This window comes from Erithacus rubecula, assembly GCF_903797595.1.
Source record: "Erithacus rubecula genome assembly, chromosome: 2".
Lineage (NCBI taxonomy): Eukaryota > Metazoa > Chordata > Aves > Passeriformes > Muscicapidae > Erithacus > Erithacus rubecula.
Genome location: NC_136685.1, coordinates 3,444,471 through 3,471,910, shown reverse-complemented (window position 1 = coordinate 3,471,910; position 27,440 = coordinate 3,444,471). Strand labels below are relative to the sequence as shown.

Genomic DNA, 27,440 nt, shown 5'->3' with positions numbered 1-27,440 from the left:
AGGAAAGGAAGGAAGGAAGGAAGGAAGGAAAGGAAGGAGGAAGGAAGGAAGGAAGGAAGGAAGGAAGGAAGGAAGGAAGGAAGGAAGGAAGGAAGGAAGGAAGGAAGGAAGGAAGGAAGGAAGGAAGGAAGAGAGGAAGGAAGGAAGGGAAGGAAGGAAGGAAGCTCTCAACTTGATTCACCTTAGAATTAGATTCTAATTTAAAGTTAATCCTGTGTTGGACGTGACCTTAAAAATCATCAGGCTTTCCCCTCATGGTATATATTTTTCTTACCTAGGCTCTTTTTGTTTCTTTTTTTTTTGTTTTTCTTTTTTTTTTCTATCTAGACAGAATTCAACACAAGCTCCTCACATAGGAAAGAGTAATGCAACTCAACGAATATTAAATACAAGTTCATAGAAGCAAGGAGGCAAAATTTAATATTTGAAAGCACCTATTCAGGGCAAATCACAACCTTTTTTTTCATTGCCCAGGAGCAGGAGCAACATCAGTTCCCCGATTGTCAAGGCATCTTAGGATCAGCACGTAAATATGCACATGTCCATAAACTCCTAGGAAAAAAAAAAAAAAAAAAAAAAAAAAGAACAGAAGGAGGATTTCAAAGGTTAGTGGGGAAAGAGGCTTGAGAAGAATTGAAGCTATAACAAAATGTATGGAAATCTTTATATTTATTAAAATATGTTTCTATATTTTATGAGAAGTGTAAGAACAGCACAAAGCCTCCACTCAAAATACAAAGTGAAGGAGCAATAACTCCTCAATAAAGTGAAATGACCATCACATATATAGGCAAGAGACGGGATTTTACCACAGAAGTCTCATAGGCACAAATTAGAATTGAAGGAATTGCAGAAAACAATACCTACCATTAAAAAAAAAAAAAAATCTAAGTCAACAAATTAGGTAAAACCTCCAGGAATGAAAAATACAAAAAAATTATGCAGTATTATTAATCCTTCTGTACAATTAACATTATTTTTTTACCCTCTGGAAAAGAGATCCAGCACCAAAGGACAAAGCCAAAATACAAAAATTTTTCATATAGATGATGCATCTCAGAAGATTAAACAGCTCTAAAATATGTGTACCTTTGTTTGAGGTTCATCTGTACAAAACAGTAACAATCTGAACAGTGAGAGGTTTGGATGGTACCAAAAATCAGTTTCCTATGGAAAGTGGAATTGATGTTTCATACCAATACTCCCTGGGGGGACATTTATATCCTCCAGACGATCACAGGAAATCCCTTCAGATGCCCGGAGAAGGAAGAGCAGCTTTAAATCCCTTTCTAGGGGATGTTCTGGAGAACCTGCAAAAAAGACAAAACAGCATCAAACCCACCACAAAAGTATCCATGGCTTCTGTGATGCTGAAAATGGGAGGGAAACTAGGGTAGAAATATGTGTGATATGATTTGAAATAAAAATCTAAATGGCTGAATTAATATTTCTTTTCTCAACTAATTTTTGCTCCTTCACTTGCTCCAGGGTAATTATGCAGCAAGGATGGGAAAAAGTGGAAGATTGAAGGAAAAAAAAAAAAATAGGAAAAAAGAAAGTGCTGAAGAAGTTTTGGTGTGTGCAGTGGTGATAAGTCTGCACAGTAAACTGCATTCCAATTTTCCCTTCATTTCTTTCACCAAGGGTAGTTTACAGTTTCAGAGGAAAATGGCCCAGCACTAAACAGATACTAAGGAGGAAAAAGTAGGACAGTTTTTGCCCTGGAGAAATGTATGTGGAGTCCAGTAAAGGAGTTCAGCATTCCTTTAAAATTAGAGATTAAATCAATTATGCAACAGAAAACTGCAGCAGATGTAGAACTAAAAAATATATATGTATCTGTACAAAATTAGCTGGCCTGTCATGTTCTTTTAATATTTAAAAATTACTAGTTTGGAAAAGAGAGCTGATTTTGTATCCTAAAGAAACACTTTGCTTTAAGAGCCTTTTTTTTTTTTTTTTAAATTTAAGTGAAATCAATGAAACAATTCATTGTTCCCCACCAGCATCTGAGGGATAGCTGAGGATATTTAAATTCTCTGTACAGCTTTTTAATGGGTAAAAGGCAAACACTACAAGACTTGTATGTTCCCTATCTAATATATATCACACCAGTGAGTTTGTATGTTTTCTGAGGACATGGAGGGAATTATTTTTCAGTGTCCATTGTCCAACCAAACCAGCTCTGATTTCCTTGTTTAAACTCCCATAAAAACTCATGTTTTGAACAGAGGAAAACCAGCAATTAGGTCGTGTCCAAATATGCTTTTACAATTTATTATATTTTTTACTGCTGGTTACAAAGCATTTATTATTCTAATTAAGTCAGTTAAAATCATCTCATATATTCATTTCTCAGCTCAGTTTTAAAGCCATTTTTAAGTAGCCCTCCAGACTTAACAATAACACGCAAAGGATTGGAAATGGGGGTTCTATAGGATGAACTGGAAATTTTCCCTCCCTTAAAAGCATTACACCTACATTTAGCTAAAAATCATAAATTTTAGTCAAAAAACCACAACTTATTAAGAAATGTTACCCTTATTAAAAAAAACAAAATAAAACCACACAAATAAAAAATACAGTCAGAGTGAGAAACCAAGTTCGTAATAAAACTATTTATAATGGAAAATAAAGTAAAACAAAGATGAGAAGCTAATATTCACAGAAATTCTTCAGTGGCTGGAAAATGTAATTGGTAAATGACATAAAAGAACATAGGAGTCATCAATCAGTTAAAAAAATCTACTTCTTTTAAGAATATTTAGAAAAAAAATAGGCTTAATACTTTCTTATTGCCATCAATAGTTCCATGGGTTTAAATCAATGGATTTCAGTAACCTGAATGCAAGTGCTAGAAGAGTTTTCAAGAAAACCATTGGACTATTAAGGTGGACTCTTCTATAATTTTGGGATCACTCATGATGTCTGAGAGCCCTTGAAGAAAGCTAATATTGTGCCAATATTTCAAACAAAGATAAAAGGAAGAGCCCCAGGTAATTACAGGCCTGTCAACTCGACACTGATTCTAGGGGAAAAAATAAATAAAAATGGAATGTCCAACTCTGAACACAATTAATAAATCATTAAAGGTGGATGATATAATTAATGCCAATCAACCTGCTTTTATAGAAAAAAAGGTCCTGTGAAACTTCCTTGTTATCATCTCCTAATGAGATTACAGGTCTAGTTGATAAAGATAATAGCTTTGATATTGTATAATTGGCTTCTCCAAGGCACTTGGCTTAATAGCACAAAACTTTGTGATTAACAAACTACAGGAGCACAGCAGGAACATGGCACACACTAATTTACAGCCTGAGTGACTGGAACAGGGACATGGACTCAACCAGGTCTGATCCTGCAAACCCTGTGGCATTCAGTGTTTTATTAGGGACCCAAACTTGTGTGAGGATACTGAAAGCAAGCAGGTGAACTGACACAAATGGAGAGAATTACAAGGATGCTCTAGGAAAACCAGCAGGATTTTTGATGCAAAAAATTAGGAAAAAAATGAATAATGCTCTAGGGGATCTTGCTTGATCAGGGTGCTTGGATTAGATGACCTTCAGTGATCCCTTCCAACTTTACCATTTCTGTGATTCACTTATATAGAAAATAGTAAGGTAAGAGGTCTTGAAAAGGTAAAAATCTCTCTGAGAATGAATGGAGAAGAATGAAAAACACGGGGAAAAACTGAATAAGGTCTCAGATACACACTTTGGCTAAGTCTAAATAGATTCCAGCAGAATGGCCCATGAAAATGAAGATATGGAAGCAGCAGCTACCTCAGCTTACTCATAAGGGGAATCCAGAGTAGTTGATTCACACAAATCACAGGGGCTGAGTAAGTTTCAGAACCTTATGAAGTAACTGGCTATGAAATCACAGCTCTTGCAAAAAGTAATTTTGTTGGCTACAGAACAGGATTTCATTTTCAACACATACATGAAGGATTTGGGCTTTAAGTGTCTGTCTTTGGACTTTGGCTGTGAAAACTTCTGTGGTGAGCAAGTCCTACATAAGATCACACCAAACTGCCCAATTCTCCATCCTGCATGAGACAAGTGGAAGCAGATCCCCTTTCATGCTCCTACTCCAGCTGGAAGCCCTGGAAATTTGATGAGCAACCTGATTGGTCATGAAGTGAAATAATAATGTGCTGCTGGCAGAGAACCAGGAAAAAAGGGATACTTGCAACCTGGAAATTACCAAAAGCTGGTGGAAATGTCTGGTGAGACGTGCAGAAAAGGTCAGGAGGCACCAAAGACAGAGGCAGGGCACCCCCAAAAATGTGTTCTTCCAATTGCACTACACAGTGCAAAAAATCCCAACTATGTATATGATAATCCTGTGTTAATAAACAACCTGTGCTGTTAATAAATTCACCACTGATTACACACTGTCCTGAGGAAGTGTGAGATCCAAATGCTGAGATTGTAACACAGATCTGTTAGCACAATTGTTTCAGCTGGATCATAATCCTTCATCAGGTCTAATCCCTGGAGAGGAGAGAACCTACAAGAAAAAAGGAGGGGAAGAAAAGGAGAACATAAATAGAGATGTGTTTTTTCTATCCAGATTTTTGTTTATTCTGGACTATGGTCTGGATCTAGTTTGTTGAGTTCAAAAGCATTTTCCATTGTTTTTATATTTCAGTCCTGTTCCAGATGTTCTTCCTGACAGATTTTTGCTGTATTGTTTTGGGGTTTGTTCCATAAAACCCATTCAATTCTTTCCTAGATTAGTTGGTGTTTCCTCCCTTCTAGCCTTCTCTTTTTTTTTTTTTTTTTTTTTTTTTTTTTTTAACAGCATAACACTCTGCACCAGCTGTTGCATATAAGAACAACAAAATCTCTGAGATAAGATCTCCTCCCTTCACCTGGCAAACAGACTTTGCTGAGTATCTTGCTGGGGACCATCTCCCCTTTTGTCTCTGTTTCCTGAATCCAAAACTTCTTGGACTCTAAGAAACCAGCTATTTTGAAAATTGTGTAATATTGTCCCCAGAAAGTCTGAGGAGCTTTTATTCATGGTCAATGCACAGCTGGACAGCACCTACTGTTGGTTCTTCTTCTGGAGCCTCCTCCAGGTGTTCAGGCTGCACTCTGGAAATCAGCCTGGAAAAGCAGCCAAGCAAGGAGAGCTCACTTGGCTGCCTCTTTCTGACAAATGTACAGAGGATTTCAGAGCTCCTCAGCTCCACAGTTGTGGAGGAGGAACCAGCCAGAATTAGGGGGTGAATGAGGAATAAGTGGTGAGATGTGTAGGATGGGATCTGAGAGTCTTAGTCCCCTCCAAATCCTCTCTGGAGGTTAGCAGACACAAGACAGGGATAAATGGATGAACAGTGGGATTTTTAAGCAGGAGTTGCAGGCAGGGAGAGATACCTGAGGGTGCCCAGAATGATATAAAATCCTTATAATTAGGCAGCTGAACCATGTTTCCAGGGAGAGCATATACCTACATTCAAGTTTCTTAATGTAGATTTTCTCTAGATAAATTTAACACCAAGTCCCACGGATTGCAGGGGCTCCACTGGTTATTTTGGATAGATGTCTACTGGAACAGCACCTCAGGTGCAGATGTCCAAACCACACCTAAATTCTAGTTTCTTGAACATGTGAACCAATCCCTTCTCTCCATGGTGCAATCATTTAAAAAGAACTGAGTGGTTTGGAAGGGGTAAAAGGCAAACAGAGGCTGAGGGGTTCATTGAAAGGAATGCAAGTAGTCAAATGAACTTTTCAAACCAGTTTTTTTTCTGTGATTTGGAATGAAAATACATCTTGTTACACCAAGAGGGTCCCTTCTCCATGCAAACTGTGCAGGGATGATTTGTGACTGCAGGGTGAGACTCAGCCACAGCTAAAGATGAAACCCACACAACAGAGGGGCTGGAGAAGTTGGAAAAGACAGTAAATTGGTGAAACTCACTGGTGCCCTAATTATTGTTATTTATTTGCTGCTAACACGTGGCCCTTTAATGAAATACACTGATTTACCCTTTGACAATCAGTCTGGGGTTCTTCCTGGAAAAGAGGGGGAGTAAATGTATCAGAGCTCTTACCACAAGGAAGACAAGAGGCATTAGAATGGTCTGGGGTTCCCTCTCCAGACAATCAAGCTAATGTGACCTTAGGATTCTTTCCTCCAGTGAGTGACATGAGTGACAAGCAGCCATCAGGAGATATGCAAAGGAAAGAACGTGAGAAGTTGAAACTAAAAAGAGAAATCCTATCTGGATAATTACTTGGCGAGGTTCACTATAAAAAACAAAAGCAGCCTGCCAGCAAAGAGCAGCTGAGTGCAGTTTAGTTCAGGATGAGCCCAACAGATCAGTGTGTGCCAAGTGAGCTTCAGCATTTTCTTCAACTTTTTTGGGAGCTGAGGGCTTTGTTCAGCAGTGGAACAGGGCACTTTCTGCACATATCATCTGAGTTTTAATGTTTGTAGGTTGAAACAAACAAAATCATTGTAGCTGAGAATGGAAAACCAACTGTGAGATGTTGAACTCATCATTTCTTATCTTGTTTTGACACAGATGTGCTAATGATATTTAGCACTTTGCTTTCTGTCTGAACCTCAAACTCTGCTTTTATAAGCTGGAAAAATAGCTAATTTTTACAGTATCACAGAGCAGAGAAATAGAAATAAATGGTGTAACTAAAATTCTATCATCAAATAAAAGACTTTGAAGGATAAAGTGAAAGAGAGAAAGTCCTTATCTTAGATGTAGGACTATGAAAGTGGAAATAATCAAGAAGTTTCCCTGGATCCAACAACACTGAAGGGCTAGGACCACCCTGAGAAATTCCTGTGGGGGTAGATCCACACATTTTCCTTTGGGTGTTCCAAGGCATCTGACAGAGTTCTTTGTGGATTTAAACCATCTCACATCTTCCAGCGATCATAAATCCCACTGATTGTGATCATACATTAAAGAGAAAAGTGATGATTGACCCTGCACGGTCAATTGTGTTCCAAAAATTCTGACTTCCCAACCATCACTATTTTCTCATCCCAGTTTGTCCGTAAATTATTGTTTCAATAAAACTAATTAGGTCCTTGTTATGGTTGATAAACTCCAATTTTGCACTGATTTTTTCCCCTTGTTACATATTTCCCATCATCATTTAGTTCCTATGCATTTACGGTCATAATTGAAACTTCTGACTTTGTTTTTTCTCCGCAGAGAAGAACTGAAGTGCTCTGGAGGACACCAAACCCAAATAATATTAATTTCTAAATTGATCATTGTTCTCTGGGAGTTTAAGGGAACAAAATATCCTAGCTTTACCAGAAAGTCTTTGTCCCAGGCCATGGAATGAGAAGGAGCAGCATGTGGCCATTGCTAAGCTGAAAACAGGGAATGCAGAAATTACACAACAGGCAGGACCTGGGGATTTGGCTCACTGATGCCAACCTGAGATCCTGCTCAGGCAATGCTGATGTCCACATCTATTAAATCTGTTTACTAAACTGTCTCATTATCTGTTTTGTGTCAGGATTTCTTTAGGGTGGGGTGGAGTTGGACAGATGGGCTGCAGAACCCTTCCTCCAGGCGTGGAGCAGGCAGATTGGGACAGATGGGCTCCAAGGCATTCCTGTAAGCCTTGAGCACATGGAAAGGGAAAGGGGAAGGGAGGGAAAAACAGGCACTCTCAGGTCTGCATGCAGGCAGAGGAACCAGTATGAGATGTGGGAAACTTGCAGAGTCTCTACCCACCCATCATCTCACAGCTGAAACAAGGAGACGTGGGACTGCAACTCAACAGCTGCAAATACCTGCTTGGTTTTTAATGTCATCACTACTCACAGATGTGCTGGAGGGGAGTTTGTGCAGCAAAGTGCCTCCATGTTTTTTTAATAAGTGTTTTTAGCAATGAACACATGCTTTTTCTTAAAACCAATATGAAACTATATTTAAAGTGCAAAGGAGTCCAAGTAAGAAATGACTGACACTCTTTTAAGTATATATATTTTTTAACCTCCCAGATTAGGCTTTCCAACCTCTTTTTCCAAAGAAAAACACAAGACAGCAAAATAACTTTTTTGGCCAGGACTGTATTAACTAAACAGTCCCTTGAGATTAACAACAAACAAATATTGAAGCAGACTTCCTCAGGAGGTGATTACACAAACAAATTCTCTTTTTAAAGTTCATGAAACCAATCTTGAGAAAGGTCAAGCAATGATCAACAATGTGATCCCAGCGTCCTAAGGATTCCTGTAAGTAAATACAATGCCTGGCTTTAGAAACCTTGCTGTTTAAAGGGAATTATGTGAGTAATTACTTCAGAGTGGAAAAGCACCAATCCTGATTGTTGTAAATAATGTGGAACAGCCCTGGTGACTTTGGGGAATGTGAACCAGCTGGAAGTAGGGGCAAAGTACCTTCCTGTGCTGCTGGTGCTCATCTCTACAGAGGGATGAGAAGAACAAGTGTGCTGAATCCAGCTGTTCCACACCACAGCAGGACTTCCAGGCATTCAGGGAATTCTCCATGACTGTTGGCTTTAAATATTTCTGTATCACAAAAAGTGTCCTATTAATGCCCATAGGCACCAGGCATTGCCTGAACAGTTGCTGTTAAAGGAATAGATAATTGCCCCAGTGGATAATCACCATGCTTCACACAGATTCTGGGTGCTCAAACTGCAGATATCCAGGCAGCCAGAGGGCATTAGGTTAGACAGTCATTCTCCACAGTTTTTTTTTCCTATCAGGGGCAGAAATAAACCCCAATCATGCTGAAGATGAGGTGTTCACTCACCCACTCTCAGCACACCCCCCAGCACCAGGACACAGGCTGCATTCAGGACATTGCTGGAGCTGCTGGGGAACTCGAGGGTGCCCAGGATGTAGAGTCCCCTCAGAGGGGGAAGAGCCACATCCACCAGGATGGTCCTGTCTGGGAAACAAAGCAGAGGGTTGTTTAGGTCAATGGCAGCCTGATAACACCACTAATCAAAAAGTGTGGAGAGCTGGTGAAGAGTGTCAGCTTGGATTGAGTTCTGAGTTATTCAGATTGGTTTTCATGGAATTATGGAATTGCCTGTGTTGAAAGGGACCTTAAACATCTTGTTCCAACCTCCTGCCATAGGCAGGGACATCTTCCACTGTCCCACATTTCTCCAAGCCCTGTCCAACCTGGCCTTGGACACTTCCAGGGGCAGCCACAGCTTCTCTGGGCACCCTGGGCCAGGACCTCCCCACCCTCACAGGGAAGAATTTCTTCCTAATATCTAATGAAACTTACTCTTTTTCAGTTTGGATCCATTAGCCCTTGTCCTGGCATGCCAAGTCCTTGTAAACAGTCTTTCCCCATCTTTCTTTCCCGTTTTTGCCTCATGAAACTGAAGAGGTCAAGAGAGTTCTTTTGAAGAGAACAAGAATGACAAAATGCCCCATCCCTGGGAGTGTCCAAGGCCAGATTGAACAGGGCTTAGACCAATCTGTTCTTTGTGGAAAGTGTCCCTGCCCATGGCAGGATGCTGGAAGAAGGTGAGCTTTAAGGTCTCTTCAAATACAAATTCTTCTGGGATTCTAGGATTAATGGAAATGGAAAAAACCCAACAGTATCACCCAGGTGTGTCATGGTGCAAAGAGCCTGCAAGTCCCCACCTTGTCAACAACAGTGCCCACAGTGACAAACTGCAGCCACACACCATCAACTACCTCCACTGACCCTCTGTCACCACTTTTCCCTCTTTTCATCTTGGCTTTGCTCTCCCAGATTTAGTGGTCAAAAACTCACCTATTCCCCACCATCCAAGAGGAAATCTTTGCTTACACAAACACAACCTGCAGGAAGCCAGAGCTCATAGAACCACAGATTCATCAATATTGGAAAAAACTCTGAGATCATTGCCAGCTCCACCATAAGTCCCTTCATTCTGCATTCATATTCCCCTCTAAAAATCAGTTCACAACGGGCAAAGCACCCTTCCCTCAGATCCATAAGGGGGATATTTTTATATTTCAGAACAGAGTGGAAACTGTTGTGGCTTGAGCACAATGACAACATCACTGCTGCTTCCTAAAGCTAAAAGTCTGCAGCCTGGGAACCTTTAAAATGCCTCTTAAGTGCTCCAAGTAAGACATGAGCAAGGGTGTAAATGGTGATCATTTAGAGGTAGCCCCCCTGCACAGAGGTGAATTCCACCCTCAGGGCCCTTCTAGTGCTTCTGGATGTCCTAAGAGCTTCTCAGTTGATTGCACTGGAAAACAGCTCAGGCCCTGAAACTGTGGTTTCCATCCCCTTTCATTATTGACAAGAGTAACAGTATGGTGCAGCCCTCAGTCAGTGGATGCTCCTGGAAGAAGGAAAAGCAAGGTGTTTCCCTAGGGAGGGGCTTAATAATATGATCTAATAATGGCTTTCATAGCAACAGTTTGCAGGAAAAAAAAAATCTTCAACATAATGACAGCTCTACACTACACAGAGAATTTGACTCTCATTATTCTCATAAACATTTATTGCAAGGCATAGGTACAGAAAACGGGACAGTAAGGAATACACATTTTTTCTGGTGGATTTTGACAGAGTGGTGAGAATGGGACACTTGAAACCTATTTTGTGTGGAATATAAGAACCACAAAGTGTCTTGGGAAGTGGTTCAGTTATTTAACAGTTTCAATTCTGCTGTGGACATTGGCAACTGCTTTGGATGGGACCACACAATGGGTAGTACAGAGTAAGTCCTTGCCAAAAATCATGTAATCAGGGGCTGGCTCAAACTATTTAGCACCCAGGTTTAAGAACATTTCCAAGCCCTGTTTGCAGGAAACATAATCAATATGATTCAGGGTCTGCAAAGAGCTGACAAGCCTTGTTTCAATGAGGAATTAGATGGTCATCTCTGGAAAATGAACATCAAATTCACCCAAAATTCTCTTCAGCTGTCATATTGATAGGGTCAAATTGCCAAGTCAAAATGACTGGAATATTATTTCCATGCAGAAAACACATGGGTTTGGACAATTTCCTTTCCAGGTAGAATGAAGTACACTCAGAAGTGGATTGAAAGAAAATATTAGTAGGCTGTCTTTAAGATTAGTATTTTCTAGTTCTTTACTCCTTAGTTTTGCATCCCTGAAGTTTCACAACCTCCAGGGAAAGGAAAATTTTCTTTCTGGTTCTGCTTTCAGGCTTGGAGTTCTGGCTCTGCTTACAGACTTGTTTGTCTCCTACCTACTTATTCCTGCCTTTATCCCTGCAAATCAATTATCCCACCTCTTCCTTTTCCCCTCTGTCCTTTCATCCTTTCTCTCTGGCCATGAGCACCCTGAAAGCCCAGGATGTCTGTTCCCAAGGACTATACCAAGAACAGAAGCAAGCCATGGTAAATCTGAACCACTCATCCCAAAACAAATTCCCTGCCTCCCTGGGTTGAAACATTTTTCAAGCATGCAAAATTTTCACAGCATTCAGATGAAGTGAGTCTCTAGGGAGCAAGTGCATTTTTTCCCCCTGAAATCTTATGATGTTAATATATTTTTGCAGGCATAATCCTGTTTTTAATCTCTTTACAGGACAGGTACAGTCCCATGCCCTGCAGAGCTGTGAAGGGAAAGCTCAGGATGTGAAGATATGAAACAGAGAAGAGAATAAGGGGGGAGTTGTTAAAATGGTATCTTTCAGACAGAAGGGGAATCTAGTTTGTGAAATCACAGCTCAAGAATGTGGTAAAAAGCTGCAGTTGACAAAGGCCATAAGTATATTCATCAAACACAGGCTGAAACATTTTTACAAGGAAAAGAAGAAGTGCTCCCAGGCATGCCATTTGTATGTCACATTTCAGTCTAGAACAGAGATTTTTTGCTGAGTTGCACATCTTCCTAAAAAAAAGGTTTTATAAAGGAAATTCTGACTGCTCTGTAACTGTGGCTTCATGTGTGTGAGCCCTGAAACACAGGAGTGAGAAATTCCCCCACTCAGAGATATCTCTGCAAACCTAGAGCTTCCTCAGTTTAAAAGGACAACACTCTGGGGTGTGATGCTTGGGGTGTGAAGTCCTCAGAGGGTGAAATGTTGCTCTGTAGAAACAACAGAACACTCCTTTGAGGGGGAAAAAAGTCTTCCCATACTTGAGGAGGAAAGCAAACAGATTCAAAGGCAATTTCCTTACAGAATACACTGATTTACCTCATAGAGGGAGATATGACTTAGCAGTTAAAATAATAAACTTTAGGTCACTGAGCTCAAAGGATTTACCTTCAGAGAAAGACAAACTGGAGCTGGTTTTCCACCATGAAAATATTCATATAATGGCAAGAAACCACTCCCAGCAAACCATAGCTTGAGCTTGAAAACAGGGCAATATTTCATTGTACACACATTTTCTTCAGACAAAAAGCTCACAGGTATTGCCAGAGTCTTAATGTTCAAATGTACAATACTGAGAAGTCACTAATGACTCCAGCAATGACACAAAATTCCTTTGATCAGCCACACTGCTGTATAAAACACCATAGCATGCCATTGAATGGAAATCAGGCACAACAGAGGAGCTATTATATGGGATACAGTACTCCAGCATTCATCTCTTCAAACAGAAAAACTTCAAAGAAAATCAAAATCAGAAAATGAAGAACAGAGTGAATTCCACCACTGGAGAGAGAGAAAAAAAAAAAAAAAAAAAAAAAAAAAGCAGGATAGAAATTGCCAGAGGCTAAATGATATCATATCAATACCCTTCAAAACAGCATTCCTTTGCCTGGAATTATAACACATTCTCCTTCCACCCAGAGCATGCTGCATCAGGAGTGTGTCACACTGAAAACCAGAAACCAAAGCCCTGAAAATCCCAGGGCTTTGGGAAGCTAATGCCACTGCTGGCTGCTGGAATGGCATGATTAAACTGCTCTGGCTTGTTTTCCAAGGTGGTGTGGCTGCTGAAGGCTGGTGCATGTCAGAGGTCCTTGTGGGATGGCTGTGGCTCTGGAAGATGAACCTCCAGAGAGAAAAGCAGGAGCTGTGGCAGCCTCAGCTGAGGATTTCCAGATCAGGCTGGGAGGGACTCATTTCCACTGGAGAGAGAGACACTGGTGGGAATTGCAGCACCTCACCAACTCTAAAAGTCACTTTTACATGAGGAACCACCTTTGCTGCAAGTGGAAGTCATTCTTGCACTAAGTCTGTGAAGTCAAACAGCTCAAAAAAGGAAAGAACTCAATACAGAATCCCAGTTTCCAAGCTTGCCAAATCTCTAGATGTTAAGCAGACGCCAAAAAAGAACACAAAAACCTGGTTTCTAATATGCATATTTTGCTAATAGAGGCATTTTCTACCTTTTCAAACCTTCCTGAGACCAGCCCATGAGGCAGCCCTAATGTTGCAATTCTGCTTATTTTGTTAAATAAGCAAATTGAAACCTTCAATAGCTAAATTTAGGCAGTGCCCCAGTTCTCCAGTGAACTCTTGGAATCCACATTCAGTCAAAAATTTAAACAGTATCAGACCAAAGTCTTTCCCTAGAAAGACTAGAAGACACTTTCTAGTGTGCTTCCACACACTAGAAATGAGCACTAAGCATCTATTATTGCTTTTGTGACTCTAAAACTGCTCTTTGGGGGCTGAAAGGACTAAGCCAGTCATTCACAGCATACCAGAAGCAGGCTCATGTCTTGGCTCTCAACCAGAAAATCACTGTAGATGGCTCCCAAAATAAAATTTTAAGTAACCAGAAGACAGCAAAGAGTAGGACACAGCTGCATCTTGCCAGGAGTGAATCACCAAAACTTATTTCAGTGTGCATAGCAGCACAAAGTCAGGGTGGTTTGTAGAATATTTGTTCTCATGAGAACAAACTCTCACTTTTTTGAAGCCATCTGGAGTAATTCTGAGTTTAGTAGGGTCTGCATAAGCCAGTGGAAATGGGAAGAGAAACATACAATTAAACATACCTTTTAAAATTGTTGATTACATTTTAGATTTTGGATCCAAGCAGGGGGCTGGCTCTCTTTGAACTGGAGACTCAAACACTTGTGGCAACAAAGCAAAGCATGTGAAATGGACAGAAAATTCATCTTGCTTAACTTCATTTTAAATGCATTTATTTGAGGAACAAATCCAGTTCCCTTATCTCCCTGGTGAGGACCATGACTAATTTAAGACTCTGTTGACTCCACTGCCAGTGAGTGTCTCAACACCTCCAAACCAGCAGGAATGAAGAGGGTGAGCAAAAATAAAATAGAGAGAGGATGACCAGGAAAGGCAGAGATGAAACAAAATAGATGGTGTGATAGACAGCTTGTGTTTGTGTTCTCAGGATAAAATCAAAGGAGGATTCCAGAAAGGCACTGAAGAGGAGAATAGTTTCTGCACATCAACCAACACACACATTTACTCTGGCAGTGGGAGTGAAGAGATTCTTTATAGAATCATGGAATACCCTGGGTGGGTAGGGATTCTCAAGGATCAGAGTTCAACTCCTGGCCCTGCACAGAACAGCCCCAAGAATCCCTCTGAGTGTCTCAGTGTGATCCAGACCCTTCCCCAGCATCACTGTCCTTCTCTGGACATGCTGCAGCTCCTCACCTTTGCAGGAAACACAGAACAGTTTCATTCATCATGCATCACAAACTGATCCTTCATCTTCTACTCTCTTGGTCTGATCTAAACAACAGAACTCCAAACCCTCAGCCAAACCTGTTTATTTATTCATTTGTTATTCTCTGCTTCTGTGTAAATTGTGATTTACCTCTGTGCCTCTTCATATTTGCATCTGACACATGATGGTGAAGAATGGAATGTTCTAATGACAGTCATGGGCTGATATTGGTGAAACAGTTATCACAGAATCACAGAATCATTAAGGCTGGAAAAGACATCCAGGATCAGAGTCCAGCCTGTGACTGATCCCCACCTTGCCACCTGCCCAGAGCTCTGAGTGCCAAGCCCAGAACTTTCCTTGGCACCTCCAGGGACGGGCACTCCAAACCCCCTGGGCAGCCCCTGCCAATGCCTGACTACCCTTTCCATGGAGAAATTCACCCTGAATTCCAACATTGTCTACTCTTCAGCTCAACGTAATTTCCCCCCAAAAGTGAAGAAATGCAATTTTTTTAAAAGTTTTTTTTTGTCATATTTGTCAGAAAAATGAAGATTACACTAAATATATATTGAAGGTGAATCATAATTCTCAATATAACCTTCAATTATATATATATACAATATAACCTTCAATTATATATATATAGTATTTGAGCATGGAATTTCAGTCATGGTTAGGGTCTCTCTTCATAAAAATATATATACACATATAAATGACACAGGCCAGAGATGCCCTAACCATGACTGAACCTCCATGCCCAAATACCAACATAGTACACAAACATTTCCTTCCACAAAAGTCATAAACCAAAACCAGGTAGGAGAACAGTAGACATGAAGCATTGTTATCCACATTCCACATTTCCAGAAGTAAAGCTGTGGTAGGTAGAGAGATTTAACTGGTTTCATACAAATGAGAAGGAGACAGCATCATTTTCTAGAGTATTTCAGGTACATATCAAACAATATTAATTGGATCATTCAATAATTTTTTCTGGGATCAGGACTTCATGTAGTCCAACTTCCTGGTCAGAGGAGGGTCAGCTCTTATGTAAAATGGTTATCACAAGTTTTTTCTCCAGATTTTATTGCAAATTCCCTAATACATTAACTAAAATCCAGTAAATAAGTAAATAGTAAATAAGATGAGCAGATATTTAAATGTAACTCAGGCTGAAATACAGGCCTAAGCTAAAATGTCTAGGAGACATCCATGGCAAATTGTTTCAGAGATTACCATTGATAAGTGAGAATTACAACAGAAAAGTAAAATGAAAGGTGATGCAATTGCAGAAATGTAAAATATGATTCTTGCACAAAACAGATATAGATGGGTCAAGAGATGAGCTCTTTGTGAACTGTGGTTCTGGGTCTCACAATTGAATTAAGGTCCCTGTACATACTCCAGCTGGAAAGTCAGTATAAGTGCTTGTGCTCATGTACATGTGAAAATGGAAAAGAATTATCATTCTCTACCAAAAACTACATTTTGGTACTGCAGTGATGGTAATGCAGGGTGCTGCACACACTGGAATGGCCACCAGGGCCAAGCAGCCTGTATTGGAACACAAATATAAATCCCAGTGCAGGCAGAGCCCAGCAGCCCCCAGAAATCAAACTCCTTTCCTTCCTCACGTACTTGGCAAGATGATGACATCTTCCCCAGGGCCTGGGATGCTGCCACTGGATCCACCCCAGCCTTTCCCCACACCATTCCACGTCTCTGCCAGTGACCATTTCATCACAGCACAAGGAGGAGCTACAAAACAGGACATATAAAGACAGAATTATCATTTTCTGTAGTTGGAAGAATTACCATTTCTTTGACAGTCAAGCATTAACATCTTCCTTTTGTCACTGATGAAGCAACACTAAATGTTCTTTGTTATTTTCCATGCCTAAAGAAAACTGTGTGATTGAATTCCCAGGGGCATGGGAATCTCCATATTTTCCCAAAGTATGAAAAATTTAAAATACTTAGTGATCAACTCTTACAAGCTTGCTACCATCCAGAAAAGGAATTTTCTCATTCCAAGGGGTGACCAAGACCTGCCTTGGAAAAACAGTTGAACAAACACACATGGAAACTCCTGCTCCTTCTCCAAAATTTTCTTTTTCAGGTCAATCCAAAAGAAAACTCCTGAGCCTTAGGAAAATATTGGAAGAAACTGAGTTCACAAAATGCAGGTACTTGTCTTGCACTTGTAGTTTAGAGAGCTAACTAGCCAGGCTTCATAAATTAATTGCCTTTAAGTTTGTTCTGCCACAAGAGAGGAAGGGAAACCTTCAAGGGAAAATCCTGCACACTAAATTTAGTGAATCCTAGACTAATGCAGGCAGGGCCTCCCTCTGGAGGCCTCTGCAAGCACCTACTTCTCTCCTTCCACTCTAAAGGGAATTCTGGCTTTTTTATTCTTGAGGAAAGTTTCTTTGGGGATTGAAAATATGGGAACAAGCACATATGTAGGTTTTGGGGGCTAGACCCAGCTCAGTAATGTTGTAGTGTAAAAAAACCTTTGTCAGCACAGGGAAACACAGAAATTAAATCCGTGCAGAGTTCCTTAAGCTTGGGTCTGTCTCTCCTATAACTTGTTTGTTCTGGGAGAAACACCCTGCCAAAATGTCTCTAAACCCTTTTTCCACATAAGTGATTATTGTTCATACACAACATAGCAAGGCAGTTAATACTTAAAAACATCAAAATTTGGAGGTCTCCCTTGTCTCTGGTATATTTTTCTGTCTGATTCAACATGAAATTGAGCAGTAATATCAGACCATGAAGCACTAAAATTCTCTGCAGTCTTACATTCTCCATGACCTTTCTGATCTGCTGTGGTAATTTCCCAGGAAAAGTTTATAGTGTTTTTTTTCCTGTGGAATCACACATTTATCTTGAGCAATGGTAGATAGGGCTCAATGAAATGCCTAAATGAATACCAAGAGCCTCTGTTGGCTTGATAAATGTAGAAAATATTGAAGTGAAAAATAGCAATTTACTCCTGAAAAAGCCATAAAAAAGAAATGGTGTGACTCCCAGACCAAGGTTTTCTGACAGACTTTCACATACCTGGGGTAGGTAAAGCCACTGTTTCCTTCTCTTTCAGTGTGACCTGAATTAAGTCAGCTCCTGTGACTGAACACAGAGAATTTTAGGGAGTTACAACAAGAAATTTCAAAATAACACCAAAAAAAAAAAAAAAAAAAAAAAATTAATCCATTTCCACATATTAATTCCTTACAACGTTATACATTTCCACAAAAAACATTTCCTTTAACAGTAACTACACATGTTTTCTAAGCATTTTTTGTCCTTTTTTTGTGTGCTTTGAGAAAGGATTAAACAAACACATTTTAATTTACAGATACGGATGGTCTCAAGACAACTCATTAGAAACAGCTAAAAAGAAAACATTCAACAATCAGAAATTCTAGGCTGGAATTCAAATCTCATTTATCCCACTATAAATCCACAGCAGCTCCACTCACACAAGCAATATCACACCACTGAATGCATAATATATTAACTGGCTCAAACAGCGAAATACAGCTTTTGTTTTGTAGTTCAGTTTTGACTTTTTTTTTTTTTTTTTTTGGCCCCCAAAATCTGGTATCTGAAAGAGATGCTTTAATTAGTCAGACTTTATAGACTGGAGACAGGGACCCTGTGTTCTGTGCTGTGAAAAGGGGTCAGCAGCAATTATCACAGTGGTAACCTCTGTGCCCGTGCATTGTCAGCAGGAGAAGGGCCAGAATAATGCAAATCAAAGAGGAGCAGCAGAAATCTGCTTCAGACCCAGCTAAAATCCCACCTCCCCTTCATCTCCAGTGGCATAGAAAGGCACTTCCTTTCAGTCACCAGACTGGAACAACTGTAGGTTAAAATAGAAACACTCTGACAAACAAATAAATCTCCTGTCCTCTGCCCAGCCCCTTATGGTGACCCTAAAGTGTTGTTGGAAGATTTTTTTGGGGGGTGTAGAAGAATTGTATCAATGAAGTCATTGTCAGAACTTTCCTCAGCTCCAGAACATGCCTGGAAATTTCCTCTGTGTGCATCAACCCTCCTATGGGATTTCATGCCATATTGTAATTTACTTATTTTATCTTTAAACAAGTCTCTGCACTTTTAAATTGAGAAACCCTTCCTTCCCTACCTCCCTCCTTTTCTCCCAGTGCAACTGAGCAAATTTAAAATAACTGAGGTTCATTAATTTTAAGTGTTCAATAAATTAGTATGAATAATCAAAAAACTTGATTCTTTCTGATAATTACTATTTGATGTCAGTTGAAAGCACTCGATTGAGTTAGCAGCATATGCTCCTATGCCAAATGAGGCTTCCATAATTAAACAGAAACTGATTCCACGAGGTTTTTCTCATGTCTGATTAATTAGTAATCAGGTGCCTCAGCCCTGTTCTTCGGTGACACCTTCTCTCCCAACAGTAGCTGGGATCTGATCCATGTATCAGTCAAATCAATCTGCCCCAAACCATCACACAGAGCTCACACTCAACAGCAGCATGCCTTGAGTGGCCACAAGGTGAACATTTGAAGGGAAAATATGACATGAAACTGCTAATTTAAAGCCTCTGACACAGCTCTTGTGGCTTTCAGACAATACATCTGTGTACTTTTATGGTTATAGTGTTTTTCCTTCTCACACAGGGTGAAGCAGTTGCCAAAGCTGATACAACAGGCTTAGGAAAAACAAGACAACCAAATACTGATACTATTCTTTTTCACCTAAATATATTCTGTGAGGTTTGTTGGAGTTGATTTTTTTTTTCTTACTTTTCAGGCACTAGGATGTAATCATCTAATTAAGGATGTTTGTATCTTTTTCAGAGAAAAGCTGTTTTAATTAAATCCTGAGGGAACATAAAACTTGATCAATATGGTGCATAGACCTCATAACAGGGTTCAATCCCCTTACATGGTGAAGAGAGGAATCATTAAGATTTAATTCAGTCCAGAGTTTTATCATTGCTCTGTCCACAGGCAGGGCAAAATAAAAGTTTCTCATATTTGAAGTGTCATCCCACCAGAGAGCATGACAATTCAAATCATTATAATTTATTTATACCCTTGACATGAGCATAAGAATCAGGGACAGAAGTCCCCCCAAAACTCTCCACATCCCTGTAACTTGTACAATTATTTATATAAATGGGTGTAAACTATGAATCAGCACTATTTTGTTGCCTTTTCCCACAAATACCCCTAAAAAGTGAACAGTAAATGTAAAAGGCTTTGGGTTTAATCAAGGCTACAGTGACACAGTCCTTCTGGTGGTTTTGTTGTGCTGCTCAGTATGTTATCACTGGGTTTTGCAGGACAGGAAGAGATGCAGGCACTTCAGGATGAAGGACATCATTAGTAAACATTGAATTAAGGTGACTCTTGGCAAAATGTAGTTATAAGGCTCCAGGGTTTAGTTGTATAAAACCTTTATAAGGCTCATCAATTTTCTGCCTTATTACAGCTCCTCCTGGATCTTTGGGCTGTGAATCATAAATATAGGCCTTCTGGATGATACTGCTGCTAACTTTTCCTGGTTCAGGGCTCCTTGAGTGAACATGAAGGAGGAGCAACTCAGTCTTTTATCAGCTTTGCAGTGACTCGGAATTTTGCCTGTGGATATTAGGAAGGGCTGAAACTAGGATAAATGGCTCCAATAGCCTGACTTACAAATAACAAGCAGCTCCATGCTATTTAACATCAATTGGGCTGACATCCATCACGGGGAGATCAAAACTTTTCAGGCAGCACAATCAACAACACAGTGAGACACACCTCTAGAAACTGGAGAGCCTGGGAGAGGGTGTTTTGTCACCCCCTGTGAGGATCTTCTGCAGCAGATACCCAGAATTATGGTATAATGAGACAATGAAGTAGGGAGAAGAGGTGTAAAAACCCCATTTTTTTATAAATAAATAAATATATATATATATTTTTTTTTATATACATATATATTTTTATATTAATATAATTTTTATATATGTATATATTTTTATATACATATAAATAGATAGACACAATTTAATTTTTATTTGTATATATACACATATATACACTATATAAATATATATATGTATATATGTCTTTGGGTTGATGGACACAGATTCTTGCTTACAGCAGATTGTCATTTGTGTGAAATTCCTCCTGCAGACATCACATAAACAAAAAAAAAAAATCAACCCTGACAGGATTATAAGGGCATTTCATCATCTTATTTCTGCAACTGCTACACTCTCTGGTTTCTCTGCTTCCATGCCAGAAGGATGGGAGCTCACCCATCAGGAGAAGGTTGTTTCTTCTCTTTGTGTCTACTACAAAAATTGAGCAGCTGAGGGAATGAGGTGGGGGGTTCTCAGCCTGGAGAAAAACAATCCCAGGGAGGATCCTGGGATCCTCTGCAGCTCCCTGGAGTGGGGTCATAGCCAGGGGGTGTTGGTCTCTTCTCCCAGGGAATTAGCAACAGGACAAGAGGAAATGGCCTCAAGCTGCACCAGGGGAGGTTCAGGTTGGACATCAGGAAGAATTTATTTTGGGAAAGAGTGGTTCAGTATTGCTACAGCCTGCCCAGGAAATTGGTAGAGTCACCACACCTGGAGTTGTTGAAAACAAGACTGGATGTGGCACTCAGTGCCCTGGTCTGGGGGACAAGATTGGACCTGGTGACCTTGAAGGTCTTTTACAACATAAATTGGTTTATGATTCTATAATTACAAGGGGAACCTCTTTGCAAAGAACTGACTTTGATTTCATGGAGATCACTGAGCAGCACATCTGGTCAACTGGCCCTCTGAAGCAACTGATATGGGTGAGATTTATCTGGCTGGAAGAAAAGACTCATCCCTGTACAATCAGTCCTCTGTAAAGAATTAGCTCCATTCTTCATGTCTTTCACATAGGGTTCTACTTTACCCCAGACAATAGAAAATATCTGTGTTTATTTATTTTCTGCATTTTAATATTAGAAACAAACATTCTTAAGAGTGTTTTTCCTCCTATACAAAGCAATTACAGAAACCCACAGAGCCTAATGGAAGTGAGATCATTCTTAAAGAATCTAGAAAAGACAATGAGTATAATCAAATTATTTTTTTTAAGAACTATGGAAATTGTAAACATGCTTCTGACACAGCAGTAATGTGAATTTGAGCCTCAGGCCCTCTTAACAACTCACACATGAGCAGCCTGAGCAAAGTCAGCAGGATGACCCATCTCCATGAAAGTTGTGTCTACTGAAAAATGTATTGGGATAAATAAAAAGTTTGATAACTCTTTCAGCGATGTTTTCAATAATGCTTCTCTCCAGCACTTCAATTTTTAGGGGAAAAAAAATCAAAACAAAAGAAATCTGGAGGTGAAGGAAGCCAACACTTTGTTTCATTCCAAAAGAAAATGATTTAAACATTTCAAAAGTGAACTGAAAGGAAACAACATCTCTCTGGTTTTTAGCCAGTTCCAGTATTGCCCAGAGACCTTAACCAAGGAGCAGTACCATGCTGTGGCACCATATGCTGAAATTTGTAACAGACTTAAAAAGCTCATAATGTTATTATTACAATTTACAAAGGATATTTCTCCTACAAAATATGCCCAATGTCCCAATGGGATGTTTATTTCCACCACTCTTGTTAAAATAAGTAGTTTGGTTTTGTTTTGTTTTTTTATTCAGCCTGGTTATATCAAGTTTCACTCCCCTGAAATATGATTGAGCCACAGCCCATGAGTGTTTCAGAGTCACACCACAATTGCAGCCCACAGTGACCTTTGAGGATCATTTCTCTTAGCACACAGGGTGCCCTAGAGAAAATCAGGGTGATGCTTTGAATCATGTCAAAGGAAAGCTGCTGCAATGACTGGCATGGGATGCTTCAAGATCCCTGGGCCTCCCCTTCACCCAGCATCCAGAAGGGGCATGGGCTTACCTGTCCTTTGATGCAAATTCCTTTAAAATGGTCTGAAAATGTGATTTTTAAAGTGGCTGGTTAACAGTTTCATGTATGTATGTAGGTAGCAGTGACTATCTTTTTTAATAGGATCATTGCCCATCTAACAGAAACATTCTCCATTACAATCATTTCTCCCCATTCAGCACCCCCTGCATTCTCCTGCTCCCAAGCCTAATTGACAAGACCCCAACCATCAGTGCAACTTAACTCCTTTAATCCCCTCCATACGGTCTATTTTCTTGCCTTTTGTGTTAGACAGACCTTTTCTTCTCCCCCAGAGATAAACAAACACTTGCATGACGCCTGGCAGTTTCTGATGGAAGAGGGCACAGGGAAAGCCTGAACCCAATGCAAACTTCTGGCCAAGGTGGCTTCATTGGGCTGCCTGCTTCGTTTGAATAACAATATCTTCTCAGTCACGGGCTTTTCCTTCCCCTTCTCCTCATTTTCTCCCCCATGCAGGCTTGAGTAAAAGGCTGTGTGAATTCAGGAGCCTGCTCATTAATGAGCTGGCATCTGATCCGTATTTACCGACGTTAATTTTGGATGTAACGCACCCCTGCCACTTCCCCACAGTTTGCCCTAAAAAGGCTTTCGGAGGGGCACAAAAGCAGAGGGTCAAAAGTGACTTGACCCCTGCCAGAATGTACAATTCTGGCCAAGAGGTGCTACACCAGCAGCTGTCGAAACCCCACCGAAACGCTCCCAAAAAAAGTCGGAGGATGACTAATACGCCGGAGCTCTGCCCTGCGCCCCGCCAGAGCCACCGATTTCGGGCAGGAAGAATGATGTCCCTCCCGAGCAGCTGCAATAATTGTCTCGCCATTGTCCCCACATCACCCCCTACAAGTGCCCATTGTGGCCGTGGTTTTTATGATTTTATGCTCGGGCTGATGCTGTTTGCGCCCAGCTGCCCGAGCGCTGACACACGAGCCTGGAGAGGGGGGACCCGCGTCTGCTAGACGGGGCTGCGACATACCAGACCTTTTACATAAGTCAAACAGGAACAAATGACTCTTTATCAGCCCCTTCTGCCTTTGAAGTGGCGGCTGCTTATGGGCCCTTACAGCTTTTCCTCCTTAGCCCGAGCAAACATCCTCCTTTCGATATGCTACATGCTCATTATCTCTGCCCCATTTAATGATTTTTGATTGAAGGGTGGCAGCGCAGTTGCCAAGAGGGTAGTTAAAGAGGCTCCACGCAGTCAGGACAACAAGAAAGGCTTTCCTTGTGCAGCAGCCTAAATTTGGAGTTTCTTAACAGTGTGTTCTTGTTCTTAGCGGCAGATAAGGGCTGAGCTTGAAATTCTTAATTAAGCAGTAAATAGAGAGTGGGGTGTCAGCAGATGCAGCCTGTAGCCATGGAGACCAAGGCTGATGGAGGAGGGAGCTGAGACTCAAGGCTGGGCATGACTGGCAGCTGAAGAATCCCACAAAGCTTGTAAACGGGATTAATTAGTTGGCTAATTATTTCATATATTTAAGTGTAAATAAAATATTTAATAATAATAATAATAATAATAATAATAATCATAATTCTAAAAGAGCCAACTTGTGTAGTCAGGCAGGAAGATGTTCTGAAGGCCAGACCTTCTATACTTGTCCTCTCTGGGTGGGTAGGTGGACTGGTGGGGTTTAGGGCCAGAAGGGACTATTGTGGCAGCTTTCTCTGACCTCCTACAGAGCATGAATCTCGCCTGTGAGGTTTCTAATAGCTTCTTGCAGAGCTGCAGCATATTCCCCTGAAAAGACAGCCAAGCATCATCTAAGGACCTGAGTGATGGAAAGTCCACCACATGCCACGAATCTGCTCTGCTGGCTAATTATCCTCACCCTCTCAGCCTGCACAGAGAAATTCAATCCTACACCAGGGCCAGGAATCTGTTTGCTTTGTTTCAAACTTTTACCCTACACCGACACTGGATTATTGATCTCACTCCTGTGAAAGTCCTCACAGAAAATGTTCACAGCACAAATTATATGTTAGGTGTTTTCATAATTTCCCCTCATAATTTGGATGAAGAGCCACAACAAGCACTTCATGTAATAAAAATCAAGGTGAAAGTTAAGGCAAGAGAAGGACAAGAAAGTATCTGTGATGCAAGAGTGGCATATGCCAGCCAGACCACTCGTGCCTCAGTCTTCCCAAGACTGTCATCTCCTCTATTTTCAACAGCAGAGGCCAAGCTCTGATGCCATCCTCTGAGCTTTCCCATGCTGCTCTGACAGTGCATGGACAGACAAACAGAAATGCAGTCATCTGTTATATCTGAAGGAACAAATTTATGCTGTTAGCAAACAGAAATAATAAACCAATTTTCTTCTTTCATTAAATACCTGATTTAATCTCTGGCAAGGCTTTGACACAACAGCTAAATTTACAGTAGCCAGGCTACACCTGGACTATATCTAAGCAAGGCCAGGACACAGAACTAAAACCAGAACCCCAAAAAATCTACATGGTTATAATGCTGGCCAAATTCCTGGCACAGCTTTGGCCTAGACCAGACAGACCCCCAGGTGATGAGCAGTACAGTTTGGGATTTAGCAAGCACAGGGATCTTTTATAATTTGAAACCAGCCCATTTTTAGAGCTGAAATGTTAAACACAAACTATACTGTGGTAGTTGCTGAAGGACCAGAGGTGGACACAGTAAGTGTGATCCTCAGACTGAGGTTAAGGTTTGGGCTTCCCCATTTCCCCACAAATATGTTTTTCCACACTGGTTGATTTTCACTGCTCCCAGACCAAGCTCAGTGGATTGCCTGCCTCTCCATTGTCATTAGGATTGTTCTAAAGCCATTTGCATGCCATCTCAGTAGTGCAAAATCAAGGGAAATTTATTAAATTTAATGGAACAGAGAGTGAAAAATAATATGTTAGAATAAAAATCATCATCTTTATTTTCCTGGTAGGAGTCATGAAAGAGAAGCTAATCTTCTCAAAGACACCAAAATATATTTGTGATTCCTAGTTCTGTTACTATTAATAAAGGCAACAATCATCACCTTGCTTTTGACATAGAGAGTTTTGACATTTATAAAATCATTTGCCTGAGAATGAGAATTATGGCAAATGTCCAGTTCTTAAAATGAAAAAGACCACCACACTCCATGATCTCATGCACAAAGTCACAATGGCAAAGTTCTAAGATGTCTTTGGAAGTTTCCAGGCTTAGGAAAAGTTCTCTCCCAGTAATCTTCCTCCCTTCAGTGGGCCCAGGCTAGCAAGATGACCATAATTTATTAATAATACCTGTGATTTAGGACCAGATGACAGCAGAGGTCATTAGTGGAATTTAATGCCTTTACCACTCCAAAAAAAGCCAATTCAAAATGCAAATGATGTCACATCACCCACCATTTATGGCACATGCCTTTTGTTGCTGGGTCAGGCATCAGATAGATCAGCTAGGGATGCACCTGATTGCACTTAACCTATTTGATCAACATTTTGAGGGACCTCTCACTTATTGAAAAGCCATTTAAAGTTGGCCTTAAGTAGATTTGGGGTTTAAATTAAAGAGGCATCAGCTCTGTCACCATTCTTGATGACAAATGTAGATTGCACTTACCCAGATAGGTGAACTTGCCCAGTTTGCTGTCAAGGTGCCAGTCACAGCCCCTGTGGTGTCCATATGAAGGCAGCAATTGGAGTGGCTGTCCCCTCCTTGTCCCACAGGACACCACAGCCTCAAAATGGGCAGGAAGATCCTTGTGCTCCACCAGCAGGTAATTCCCAGCCTTGAAGTTGCTAAATGTCACTGAATACTGGAGAAGAGGGAACCAAGAGAAACATGTCTGTGATTAGAGCTCCATGGAGGGCAGCAGAAAGGGGTAAAGAGGATGGTGTTGAGAACAACATGTGTTGAAAAGAAATGTAAAACTAAGCAGGAGGTGATGGTAAATGCAGAAAAAATCAACTCTCCTCATCACCTTTGAAAGGTGAGGAGGAGCAATGTCTTCTGAAAACTGTGCTTCAACATTTCTTAAGGCAGTAAAAATCCTGCTGGCTCCTAAGCACCCACTGAACTTTCCCCTAAAATATCCAAAATCATCAAGTGTCCAAGGCCAGGTGGGATGGGGCTTGAAGCAACCTGTTCTAGTGGAAGGTGTCCCTGCCTATGGCAGGGGTTGGAACTGGATGAGCTTTCAGGTCCTTTCCAACCCAAGCCATTCCATGATTCCATGACCTTCCTGCTCCAGGTGACCACTGCCAGTTTATCTAAGAGATAAGGGAGAGCTTATCAATCATCTTATCTAAGCTCATAAATACAGAGACACTTTCTCAGTGCACTTAACTCTATTTTTTTTCCTCTCTGTTCACCCAAAGAGATGAAAGCATGATTGTCTGTTCCAGATAGAATTCTTAAATTATAAAACCTTCCTGTGTTACCTGGAGCTGTTTGCTGACCAAAGGGTTGTCAAATGTCAATGTGTAAGTCTCTTTATCCAAGAGAAGAACCATCCAGCCATACAGGTTTGATAAAGTATCAGGGACATAATTGACTGTGTTTGTCTTATTCCTACTGTCAGTCACAGTTAAATTATAGGGAATGTCTGGAGCCTCTTTTCTGCAGGAAAAAAAAAAAGAAAGTAATTACATTTTTACACTGAACTCTGTCATTTTGCAACCTGCACAGTTCTATTTTTATTTGAATTACAGGAGCTGTGCTGGATCTCCTTTAGAATGTGTCTCCATTTTTGTAATTCTTTACAAATGCCATAAGAAACAATATTTTTCCCCAAGTGCTGTAAAAAGAGAAAAAGGGAGACACAGCATGTAGGAGTAAAGGAAGAAGAAGAGAGCAGAGCAGGGGTAACATCCAGGGTCCCAATTTCTACATTCCCAGAGTAATTTCCCTCTGCCAGACTCATGGACCTCAGGTTCGATTTTTAGGATCATCATGAAATTTGGTT

General features: G+C 40.5%; 1 protein-coding gene across 1 annotated transcript in view; it reads right to left on the bottom strand.

Moving 5' to 3' along the window:
* Positions 1–27,440, bottom strand: part of PKHD1 (PKHD1 ciliary IPT domain containing fibrocystin/polyductin) — a gene marked incomplete at its 3' end in the record, with an annotated part of 229,888 nt that overhangs the window by 75,844 nt on the left and 126,604 nt on the right. The window contains exons 48-54 of the mRNA XM_079298284.1: positions 26,917–27,094; positions 26,096–26,291; positions 17,628–17,693; positions 16,200–16,319; positions 8,777–8,914; positions 1,197–1,310; positions 527–552 (exon numbers count right to left, since the gene is read on the bottom strand). Coding sequence (XP_079154410.1) covers positions 527–552; positions 1,197–1,310; positions 8,777–8,914; positions 16,200–16,319; positions 17,628–17,693; positions 26,096–26,291; positions 26,917–27,094 — 838 coding nt within the window. The remainder of the gene's footprint in view (positions 1–526; positions 553–1,196; positions 1,311–8,776; positions 8,915–16,199; positions 16,320–17,627; positions 17,694–26,095; positions 26,292–26,916; positions 27,095–27,440) is intronic.